The sequence below is a fragment of the Coturnix japonica genome, chromosome Z (assembly GCF_054131305.1).
Source record: "Coturnix japonica strain WE chromosome Z, WE-NBRP24, whole genome shotgun sequence".
NCBI classification, from domain to species: Eukaryota; Metazoa; Chordata; class Aves; order Galliformes; family Phasianidae; genus Coturnix; species Coturnix japonica.
This window is the reverse complement of record NC_140702.1, coordinates 64,040,694-64,053,611: the sequence shown is the minus strand read 5'-3', so window position 1 is coordinate 64,053,611 and position 12,918 is coordinate 64,040,694. Positions and strand designations below refer to the sequence as shown.

The window sequence follows — 12,918 nt, the reverse complement described above, 5'->3', positions numbered from 1 at the left end:
CTCTACACATTTCTTTTCTCAGTTTTTGTTTGTTTTTTTTTATAGCTTTCTGAATTTCTTTACTGCAGTGAGCATATTCATGTCCTCTCAAAAGTGAAGTGAAGAACCTGGTCGTGAACAGAATAAAGTAAGCGAATATATCAGTCTCAGTGAGATGTCTTGTCTCCATTGAAACATCCTTGTTCACCTTGATAATTAACACCTTCCTCAGCTTAACTAGATCTGATGGCAGGCATTTGAGCACATTTCAAAAGCAATTTGTAATAAATATTAAAGGACTGTTCCAATTTGCTTTTAAGTAAGTCACGGAGAACTAATGAGTTCTGTGGGCCTGGGATCCCAGTAGAGAATGGTATTTCAGAATGAAAAACACAGCAAGAAAATAAATGCTGACTACCAGACAGACTGAATGTCCGGATGCCAGGGTTACTGTGAAGCAAAGATATTCTGGGATCTACCAGGGTATATGAAATATAGATTGTACAGAAGAACTTAATGATTTTATATTGTATCAGCTGATGTGGATTCGTTATATAGTGAAAAAGAAGGAAAAAGACTTTCTGACATTTGTTTTTCCAAACCTGGTGCTGCTTTTTCCCTCAGTGAAAATGTGCATGTTTTCTCAGAGCCTGTTTCTTTCTCACAATAAACAATGCAAAGCCCTCCTGCCAAAAAAATGTCCAAATGCTAAGCAGTTGCTATTATAGTCATTATTATAATAGCAACTTTGAGCTATGTGCTTTTAAATTACAATTATTTTTACAAAAGATTTTTATGTGTCTTGATTGCAGTAATTATGGTTCTATAGTAATAAATGTGTATTTAAACAGTCCATGTTAGCTTATTGCTCCAAATAAACAAGTTCCCTCAACTGAACTTCTTACAAGTGAATGGTTTTCTTTGTATTAATCTTATTTGCTATTCTAGCAACACACTAGGATGTATTAAAGAGATGATAAACCATTGTTTCATAATAGAAATAACTATGAACAAAGATGTCAAATAAAAAGCAATGTTTCATATGAAATGTGTTTCATGCAGATGCTATCAGATTTTAATTTAGAAAGAAATAATGCTCTTTAGATTTGTTTCTCACCTATCTGCTCTCATTTTGTTTAATAACAGCACCTTGTCAAAGAAAACAAAGGAATGTGAAAAGGAAAAGAAGTTCACGACTTTGTCTGTTATACAGGCTGAGACATGCACTACTGATAAGGCTGCACTCTGTGTAAAGAGCATCCTGTATAAGGAGCAACATGGAATACAAGAAATAGGCTTTTTTAACAGTATGGGAGTAAATAAAGACAGAAAACTGTTCAGACAGTGAGACGCCCACCAACAGCACTATGTTCCCAATATAGTACAAATGGGACATCATTGCTCTGTTGCTACCATGACTTGCGGCAGTGCATGCTTCCAGCAGGGCTTCCCTTCAGGACATGCTCTAGCTCAGACAATTCACATGTTTGGAAAGTTTACATCTCTTCAGAGAAAATATTTTAGAAAGATAAATCAGAAAGAGGTAGCAGAGAGAGAAAGAGAGATAGGAGTCTGTTGCCAGTATTTTGCTCTTTCCTAACTAGCCACAGTGCTATATGAACTTTTGAGTTGAACCTGTCTGTGTGGTTTTTGCAAGCTATAGGAAAGCCAGCAAAGCAACACTGTATGGAACCTTGGATCTGAATCTTTACAAGCTACTAATGTGATCCCTTTAGATTTCTTACAATGACACTGTCCCATACAACCTCTCATCCCTTCCTACAGCCCTACATACATTTTAGTGAGAACTATTCCATTGTATATTCACAACTATGATAAGATATTTAGGAAAAAAGTTCATGAGCCATGTTCTCCACTGGCTAAACTAATCTTCCCTTCACCCTTCTCCTGACACTGAAAAGAGGCAGCACTGTCAATTCCAATGTGCATTGTGTGGTGAGGCCCAGGCAGCCGGCGATGCTGAATGGAGATACTGCAGGTTCGTGTTTCTCTGCTGGGAATTGTCACCGAGCAGAAAGGAATGCTGTGTTTCTATTGCACAACTTCTAACTGAAAAACATCAGAGCTCTAAAACAAAAAAATTACCATTATTTTCATGGCACAAGACCTCAAAATTTTGGAATTAAAGTAGCCAAAAAGATTTCTTGGCTAACTTGAGTTAGTAAATCTAAGACTGTAATTGGACTTTGCTTTTAAACTGTTATTTTGTCAGAAGAGTGGTATTTTACAATAATCATCTAATCTCTGCCATCAACAGAACATTTCACAACATGTTATTTATTGATAATTGGTTTTGACCAAATATTTGTTGTCTAGCAATCAGATGCTACAATTGTGATGATAAATTCAAGTTCAGAGTAACCAGTAGATGGAATTATCTTCTAAAAGTAAATAACAGCAACATGCTGTGATTCACATCCTTGAGTGGTCTTAGACGATGTGATCTGTATTTCTTTATGATAAAAACAAAACCAGATAATACAGTACAAGCACTAAAAGGTTTTCAGGCTACAAGTAGTAGTAACTCAGGTTAATGTTTTCACGGTGCATGGATACGTGTTTTCTAACAGAACATAAACTATGTCTTTGATGCGTGTAGGGGGCACACAAGTATACACATAACAAAACACTATCTGTTTTCAACGAAAGTGTTAACTTTCACTGTATCATATCTTAAATAAAAATAATGTATATTTTTCACATTTGGCTGGCAAAAGTGAGGTATTTGTCAAATTTCACTGTGCTAAACAGATCTGAAAACAACCAAAACCAAAAATTAATTTCTCATGGTTATTTCAGCATGGTCAAAAGGAGAAATGCAAAGCCAATCTAGTATTGCAGGGGGAAAAAAAAGCATGCCATGATCCAGTTGAAGTACTCAGGAGCCTAAGGCTTTGCCTTAGCTCTGCCAATTATTCGCTAGTTTATATGGATTAAATTTAACCTCTCAGAAAGTCAGTTTCTTCATTGGCACAACAGGATCTAATGGTACTAAGCTGAGTTTGAGCTTGCAAGGCAGTCACATATATTCTCATTTTGTCCAAGTTAATTGAAGACTGGTTACATACGATTTACTATGAATAAATGTACTCTTTCACAAGTACTTCATTTCTATTTTACCACTGTGGAAGAGACTGCATAAAGTTTCAACAATATTTAACTGAGCTTCTACCTAAAACTACAAAACTTTTAAGGTACTGCCAGCATTAATTGGTAGTGCTGATTTGTTAATGTGAAGACTGGATTGCTTGGATTGTTAAGATACCTTTTTCAACTGGGATCCATGCACGCTCAAGCTAAGTTTTATTACCCTCCGAGAAATGGAGTGGAATAAAATGAAATTCATTGCTTCAGTTCCACATCTTGCATTTGCTACTTTTAATTTCCCTAAGGTTTCTCTTGATAGCTCTATTCACATGAAAATAACAATACCTTTTTTTTTTTAAACTGCAGCTTCCACTCTGATATCTTCACTTAGTTTACAAAGACATTTTGCCAGTGTGCAAAGTACATTTACTGGCAGATTTTTCTCACCACAACAAAACAGAACTTGAGTTTATCGTGTGGATCCACACTGCCCATAAGGAAAAGGTTCAAATTAATTTGTCTTCACACTATCTGTGCATCTCCTGCTTTCTCAAGACAGGGCTGAATCTGAAGCCCAAAGCACAAAGGGTTCTGTGCTAAAATAACTATGTAGAAAGGCTTTACAAGGCCTTGCATTGTTGCTTGTCCTAAGGTACGTAGAAATGATTTTACCAATGTAACATTGATGGTAACACCTTGAATGCTGCTTTGTTACTCAAAAAAGCATACTGATGCTTTTCCACATTCCAAGTGTTGCCTGGTTCAATCTAAAGGCTATAATGTTTCTAGGAACTTCTGTACTTTAAGTTGCTGTCCCTAGAAACTTATAATACTAAAATTACAGATTAGAGTTCTCAACCGGTAACACTTTAAATCTCATCCTAGCCCTGGGATTAAAGACTGTATACTAAATCCATTAAGTCTGTTGTATACTTAAAAGGTAATTCAAGTAGGTACATTAGAATTGTGTGTTGCCAGGAGAAACTGCATTACTAACTGTGACTCATTTATTGTTATTGAGGAACACCTAAAATACCTGTTTATTATAATAATACTGTAATAGTAATATATTGGATAGTAATATTTATATATTCTTTACAAGTTTCCTAATTTCACTGTCAGAGATAAGTAGACTTATAAAAGGAATGGTTGTCAGGAAAGGAAACAGAGGGAAAAGAAGAAAGAAAATTTTGAACACACTCCCAGAACGCCCTTAGTGTTCTGTTTCTCTAAGCATTCTTCAACAGTATCTATTGCTCATGAGGGCAAATGAAAATATTACTGCCGAAGTTAAACCATGCTGTAATACTGCTTAATGTCTGTTTACATCTTGTCTCATTCAATAGCTGATTCTCACAAGATTCTCTTTTCAAGATGGTGTACTTTCAGATCACCTCACTTGGGTCCTGACTTCTCTCCAGCTAAGGCACCTTGAACATTACCACCTATTTGAATGCAGGGCAGAATGAAGTCTTTATCTGGGAGGTGTCACAAAAAGCTCACCATGCTCCACAAGGAAACATCAAACAAACTGATCAATAGAGGCCAAGGGTCAGGAAAGAGGTCAGCTCCCAACTCCAGGCAAGGGGGTGAAAATATTTAAAAGCTGCACTGGAAAAACAGTTATGAGATGGACATCTAAGCTGCCAGGTATTAAAAAATGCAGCGAGTGGTTTCTATCCTTGCAACACAAGATGTTAACAATTTTTCTTGCTTTTTAAAATAAATGAATACAAATTAAGGTCATTCAGATGTTTATTTTCCCTCTTGTGAAATGTAAGATCAAGATTCCATGGTTCTCAGTCCAAACGCAAGCCTTCATTAAGCATGAGTGTGGATGCATTATACTGTAAAAGAGTTTTTTCCTTATGTTATACATTGTTCTGTTAAGCACATTTTAAATCAGAAAACATCTTTGCAAAGCTGTCACTCTGACTGTGTGGAAGTTGCACTGCTCTGAATTTTATTTCTTACCTATTTGTGTGTGTTTGGTGTGGCAGAGTATTCTGTATACTTGAAACCATTTAAAGCCACATCATCTGTAAACTGATTCTCATAAATGTCAACTTACAGATTTTGTTAAACTTAAGGGAAAATACACTTAAAGTCTCATAACTTTAAGTCATGACAATGACAAATGCACTGAATTATGATTGTTGAAGAATTTTAACTGACTTGACCAACATTTTTAATGTTAATGTGCCTTCAAGAGTTGAGAAGTGTGTGGGAATTCCTCTGACTCTACTCTGCAAACATCTTTTCAGTAGTGTAAACTTCTAAATACTGGGGGAAAAAAAGGCCAGTTATTTCCCAAAAGTGGATGTATTATGCTTTTCACTTCACCATTCATTCCATGCTATTGAAACAGGTTGAATGGGGCTTAACATCCAGTGGATTTAAATTGCCAAATGGGAGACGAGTCTCATCATGTCCTCTGATTATCTACAGGAAACGTATAAAGAATTACAGCTGATTGCATTTTTCTCTTCTCTTGACAGTGCTCCAGTTGCTTCTGAAAGATACATCTGGTTCCAACCCTGGAAGAATAGGTGTTCATGAATAGGTGTTGTTGAGGTTTAGAAAATACCTAACAGCATCACACCTTGCTTCTTATTGGTACAAGCTGTCATACTAATGTATTATATCATTTATTTTAGTGAGCACAGGGAAGGTGTTATATAATTATGTGGAGGCTTTGCAGCTTTCAGCCTGCAACACTGAGTGGAGAAGCGCTCAGCTCCAGTGCGTGCGCAATCCTCAGTCCTTCCTGGGTTCTGATTTTGCATTTCTAATGAAGCTGAACTGACAAAGCGTGAAAGTGGTCTAAAAGGAAAAACAAAGAAAGTGACCCTGTTCTCACTGCGCTGAGGCTCATCAATATTCCAGCAGCTCAGCTTTCCCCTCTCCCTGATGTCTTTAATTTTTTTCAGAGCAGGGCTGACAGTCTCCTCCCCTTTCCTTAAGTTGCAGTGATAGTAAGTTGCTGCATTCCCCAGCACACGCGGATTGTCAGTTTTCTGCCTCCCGCTCGCTGAACCGTGCAGCTCTGCTGCATTTGCTGGGAAGTCCCAACCTGATCTGCCAACAGCGTACGGAACCACACAGGTCTGGAAAGGTGAGCAGACCCTTCAGCTGCGCGGGAACACTCATTTCTCACTCTTATCCTTTGTATGTTCCTTAGTATAACGATCCTACTGCCTATACTCACGTTCTCTCTTGACCTTAATGCTGAGCTGTTATAGAGCACATTAGCTCTGTAGAGCTCTATAGATTAGCTGCATGAAGCATCTAGGGAAGAAAAGGCATGCTGAGTGAATCTGTTTCTTGCAAAAGAGTGAAAATCAATTGCTCTGAAAAACCTTCTTGCACACAGTCCTCAGACTGGAATAAGTACTAATGTAAACATCTGGTGCAAATGTTTTCACTCTCTAAACAAGTAAAGCATGTGTCTTTCTGTTAAAATTCACAGAGAATGCTGCGCTCACGTGCCAGTCTCCAAACATATGGCAGTTCAGAAAGCAGTGACTAAATCTCAATAAAATCAATTTCCTACAATATGATATTTACTCTAAGGCATATTATATCAGAATCTTTTGTATTTATATTCCAACTGCTTCCCAATTGAAAAAATACATATATTTAGGCACTCAGTTTACTAAGGTGTTACAGTTAAACTGTATATATTGGAGGCAGGTTTCAATAGAAAGAATGAAGTTCATGTAGACATAAATTTCTGATTTCCTCATAAAAGCATTCTGCTGTATTAACACTTCAGAAAACCAGATTATCAGTCTGAAAAACCACCTTTGTGTAGACTCCATTATGAAATAAGTCAATACCAAGCAGATGTCAGTATTTTATTCTTAAACAGAGAATAAACTTTAAATATTAAAACATTTTATGGTTGATTCAGTGGCATGGTTTCTTGAATTCAGACTGTATGCCTATAGTTGCTGGACACTACTTGCAAGGAGAGCTTGTGCTATGGTTAGAAACAGCAAGCTAAGTGGGATATAACTTCTGATGTTTTACAGATGTACTCCAAATAGTTTGTACACTTTAAAGATGAATATTATCAGTATAAAACTGTCAAGGGCACACCTTCTAAATAGTGGCTGAGGGATGAATAAATGATTCCTGCTGTGTTTTGCCATGCGAAAAGGAGGAATTCAGACAATGCAGGCAGCCTGTTAAAAACATCTGAAATGCAGAACACTTTAAATGTTCCAGTTCAAGCAAAATATTTCTCAGTATTCAATTTCTCAGTGTCTATAGTGAAGGTGAGCTAGCTTTTTTTTTTTTTTTCCTCTTTTTTTTCAGATGGCAAGGATTTCCTGATCAGATGGGAAGTACACTTGACATATGCACTTGACATAGAGCCTTATACTTCCAGGAATAGTAACCAGTTCATGTTACTCTAGGAATCAAAAAAAGTTAGCCCTGGTTTTTACAGAATGGCAGTAAGCTCACTGTAACTTTTAATAAGCAGGATGCCTGTCTGAACAGAACATAAAATCCTTCCTTCTAAGGGTTCTTCTCACAGTCAACAGCTTAGGCATTACAACAAATACAAGTTTTATTGAAATGGGAAGAACATCTGCTTCCATGTAAATATGTGGTTAATCATTCCTCTGAAATCTTACTGCAGTTTTTGGTATTTCTTGTCTTGCAGGCTCCTGCAGCACCTCTCACAGAAAAGGGTCTCCCATTTTTCTGAAAGGATTTTGATAGAAGTTTATTATAAAAGAATACTTTCTGCAAGATAATGACTAAAGGTAATGGAGAAGATCCCAAAACTGGAAGTAGGATGGAACGCTTTCAACAAGGAGTCCGGAAACGTACACTTTTGGCAAAAAAAAAGGTGCAGAGCATAACAAAGGATGATGTTAAGAGTTACTTATTGAGGAATGCCTTTGTGCTCTTCACCGTTGTTGCTGTGATTCTCGGTGAGTCATTTGTTCCATAGGAATATTCTGTTTTCCACTGCATTTGACAATGACAATTTGCCTGGGTGTTTTGCATTACAAACAAGATTCCAAATTCTTCTGCACTGATAAGGATGATCTTGCTTGGAGAGTTTGGGCTCTTGCAACTGTGTGTGGAAGCTGTGCAGAGAGCCATTTAAATTATTCTAGTATTTCTAAGAAAAAATGTGGAGGAAGAGGTCAGATGTTTTACAGGCTCTTCTCCTAAAGAATTAGGCTCAATAACTGTAACAGAACATTCTCAGCAAAATCTTCTACTCAAAGCAGGTTAAGCAAAATGCTCAGGATGTAAATTTTTCCAGTTTCATCATAATGAACACTTTGTAATGACTAACAGAAGTTCTTTATGAATGAAACAGGAATGAAACTTTAACTTACATCTGAGCAAACTTCTGTATCAGAGCTTCAGTCTTTTTAGTTTCCGCATGACAAATACAAACCAATCAAAAGTAAGTGCAGGCTTGCTTTCTCTGTTTCTCACAATCTTACACATGCATCTTTCAGATGCAATTGTGGCAACAATAGAAATGTTACCTGTTCAAAGAATTGCAAGATAACACCTGATTAAATGCCTGTTTAGATGGTATGGAGAGGAATCTGGAACATCAAACAGCATGCAAATTAGGAATTCAACAAAATGATAATTTAAAATATAGCTACATGTTTTATATTTACATTAGAGGCAGAATCGTCTGACAAAAATATGCATTTTTTAAGGAAAAATATTACTTTTTATAACCATATAATCATTTTTTATCATTTTCCTTTATGTACAGATTTATTTTCTGAATGACACCATATACTCCTTTAAGTACTCATACTGTGAGCAAGAATATTAACGTTTTACCATCCCTTTTTTTTTTTTTCCCTGTTTTCATTTTTAATTAGTTTGCAATATAAAACCATGAAACTGCTCATCAAGACTCAAATGTTTTACTTTAAGGTATACATCTTAATCCTACACAGATCCAAACATCCTTGATGATGATGTTCTGCAAAAATCAGCTCGCTTTATTTTTACATCTTTCTTAGAGTTGAAATTTTAGGGCTCTACCATTATTGTTGTCTGACACCAGTGCTATAAGGTTATTTTAAACCACTTTTAGTTTTGATGGTCTTTTTCTGGGAGAAAATTATACTGGTCTCCTTAAGATTAACTTAGGTACTTTATTGCTATAATGAAAATGTAATTCTCTCTTGTTTACCAATGGTATTTGATCAAAATTACTTTTTATTCCTAAATAAGAATTTGCTCCATGCAAAAAAGTCCCAAAGCATTAATATTGGTTGGGGAACAAATAATAAACATCTTATCTACACTGGTAAGAAAAGGCAGAGCAAGCTATCCAGGTTTTCAAACGCTGTCCAAACTCAAAGCAATACAATTGATGCAAATAACAGACAAAAGCAAAACAATTTCACATATTTTTCACTACCATCAGGCTCCAGGATGACTACCCTAAAGTCAGAAATGTAGGAGCAGAAATGTAGACTGCAAGAGTGTGTTTACATTGCACGTTCCAATTATCTTTAGAGTACTAATGACAAACAGCTGCCCATAACTCCACTACCACCTACAGCCAGGGCAGAGTACAGTAAAGATGGAACTCAGGCTGGAGAACTGACAAAAATGTGCAGCCTCAAATGACTCAAATGCTAAAATTATGCTCACAAACCTGTGGACACCTCTGACTGCTGTAATATCTTAAAGAATCTTCTCATTGCTATTAAGGAATATTCAAAAAATTTCTCACATGGTTGGTGTAATTCTACATTACATGTGTGATTAGAACAGCATGTTCACACTTGGCAGCTATAAAAAGGTAAAACTCTTTTTGGATAAGTTTTCACTGTTGTGGAAAAATACAGAAATAGGAAACAGTTGGCTTAAGAGTTTGGAAAATATTCAGTGGTTGTGCTTCATCTGTCTAGTCTGGACAGAATTCTTATTATCTCTTAGCTGTTTGATGATTTGTGAAAAATCAGGTGGAGGGCTCAGTCCTTTCCTAGCAGATAGCAATAAATATTATAGAAATAACCCACAAGTTAGGATTACTGATTGTCTCATCAGAGATTCTTAAATGAGAATATAGGTAGAGACCAACCTATACTCAAGTAAAAGATCTTTAATGCTTTCTGAAATCTGTGGAGATAGAACACGTCAATTTCTACGGCTGTCAGTCCATCAATTTTAATGAAGACTCAACTGCAGAAAATCGAAATTTTATCTTAAACGAAAACGGCAATTTCTCAGAAGCATTTGTTTTAGGCTGCTTTGGCTTAGGGAGTGAGAAGAAAAAACCCACTCAGTAGACCATTTATGAATTTTCTGCTGAGTAGGATCCATGCTGGTAGATATCAAGTGGATTGGATCATCTGCCCTAGCCCACATCCAGGACTGTAGCTTGAAGCAAGTATTTGAGTATTTCTTGTGAGTGAGTGTCTGTGGAAACAAGCACTTTGTTATGAAGTGGATGGCTGCAATGTGCAGTTCTTTGAGAACTGATTTTTAGTGACAGAGCAGAGATTTTGTGGCATTCACTTGGGAAGGAGAAATACAATCAATTACCTTCACTTCTGCCTGCAGTCCAATTCTGAATTGATTTCTAAATTATCTGTTCCAATACCAAAACAGTTACTCTTTAAAAATCTAATGATGAATGTTCCAGGAGTTATAACTCTCACTGATGATTATTCACATGCTATTCTCTATTTTTTTTAATCTCAAGTAAGTTTCCTCTGACTTCTCATTTTGCATAGGCAGGTTCTGTCTAGTATATCATTTGCATTATCGTAACTATTGCCATTTTTAGATAAATTTAAACTACTTTCAAGACCTTCGAGAGACTGAGAAAAGCATGGTCAGCAAAGTGAGTTAAAATTATTTTTTTCAGATTCTGCTGGCTCAGCTAGAAATATTAAAATATGTTTTGTTGTTTGTTTTTTTTTAATCAGTAGATGTTGGCAAAAGCCAATAGATATGTGAGGTGAATTTAGGAAGCTGACCATTGGTGAATTCAGTGTTGTGATGACCAGGAGCTGTTTAAGGTAGGGTTGATGCCGGGGTGGCTCATGGAAAATCTGCAGGAAGTGTTACCACCTTTGAAGTGTTAGCCAAATTACTGGCAGAATCTCAGGGGCTGCCCTCTCTCCCACGCTACTTCACTTCATCATCCTGTCCCCAAAATGCCTTCCTTTCATATGTTCTTCCTCCAGCGGACACAATTCTCTGTTACCGACCTCCCATTTTCCAGAAATGCACACAAGTCCAGATTTTGCTCTGGCAGGACTTCTGAGTGCCCTAAAATATCTTGTAGATTCTGAACTTGTACTAAAGAAAAGCTCCAAGCTCACAGAACTCCTGGGAAGCTGTTCACAGAAAAACATACTGTTATAACTAAGAGGCTCAGTGAGAAAGGAAGTTGTGAAGCAAGTACAATAAAAAGCTCTTTCTGCATAGAAATGAAACTACCATGGCACCAGTCAAGAGGGATGGAGATGGAGCTCATTCTGGGAACCAATTTGTGCTTCTTGCTACCTACCCACCAAAGAGAGCTCAGGTTGTCTGCATCATGACATGCAGTCCTCTGAAACTGCAGGGAATCTCACGAAAAATGTGAATTGCTGACAGGCATATACAAGATCTATCCTACAACAAGTGTGTGCCTTCCATATGATCACAAAACTTTCTGATGTCCTTTCAAACAAAGCAGTTAAAAGTGTAATATGAAGCTAGAAAGCAGAGTTAAATAAATCCTGCAGATGATCCAGTATTTAAAAACAAACAAACAAAAAACCTAAAAGATCTGGACAGTGAGAAGCTGTGCAGAAGTCCAGAGTTGCAAATTCTCCTGTCTCAACACACTACACGTCCCGACAGTAATTTAAAATTATGCAAGTGACACACGGGTAAACAGAACCCATGGATTACAAAACAAAAAAAATAATAATAATAAAGGACAGAATCTTGTACTTTGAAGCAATTTGCTTTCTGCTACTGGTAGATATCCTGTATGTCCTGTATCCACTGAAGAGAAGGTTATATGACACTATTGCACACTGGAAGTGTGCACAGTGACAGTGCTGACAGAAATCTTGGTAAAATTTTCATGAGAACAAAACAGAGATCCATCATGGTAGGAGAAGTTGTTGCGATAGGTGAGTCCCACGTGAGAAAATATTGTAAATGTAACAAAAAAATGTGATGCCAGCAAAAGGCAAAATACATAGAAATAAATCAAGATAGCTTAGGGAGATGTGAAGAAATTCTGTCTTTTATGAAGTCAGAGGCTGTCTTTATCCCAGCATTTTCCTGAAGAACATGCGCTACACAATGGCTCTTTCTTACCGCATGAACCCTCCTAGCAATGTAATAAAAACATATAAAAGAATGTTTTAAAAACATGCATGTATTAAGAACATTCTGGTGTTAATGAAACAGCCCAGTGCTACTTGTCTGACTGCCATATGCAGTGTAGTAACGACAATTCACATGGCTGCTAAATAAAAGCTGTGTATTCAGTACCAGTACAGATGTTAGCAAAGGTGCAAGATATGCTCAATGTTACCTTAATATCTTATTTGCTTTTGTTAGGCCAATCAGTAGGCTTGCCAGGTGGTGCTGAAATGTAACATTTCTGGGCAATCACAAATCAATCCAGAGAGTCATCTATTCACTGTTTTCTTCATACAGCTTGTGAAAATGTAGGCATTGCTGGCATTTTCAAAACTTGCTCTAGAAATTCAATTTAAATTTATTTATTTAATAGTACTCTGTACAAAATGAATTTCAAGGCTTTTTAGAGTGGAGCACAGGCCATTAACAAAGGCATTTACTGTGTTCAGT

General features: G+C 36.7%; 1 protein-coding gene across 1 annotated transcript in view; it reads left to right on the top strand.

Moving 5' to 3' along the window:
• The first annotated feature begins 6,090 nt into the window (after nt 1-6,090).
• Nucleotides 6,091-12,918, top strand: part of SLC1A3 (solute carrier family 1 member 3) — a 57,709-nt gene continuing 50,881 nt past the window's right edge. Inside the window, exons 1-2 of the mRNA XM_015848511.3 lie at nt 6,091-6,202; nt 7,760-8,033. Of these exons, the coding sequence (XP_015703997.1) occupies nt 7,853-8,033 (181 nt within the window). The 5' untranslated portion in view covers nt 6,091-6,202; nt 7,760-7,852. The remainder of the gene's footprint in view (nt 6,203-7,759; nt 8,034-12,918) is intronic.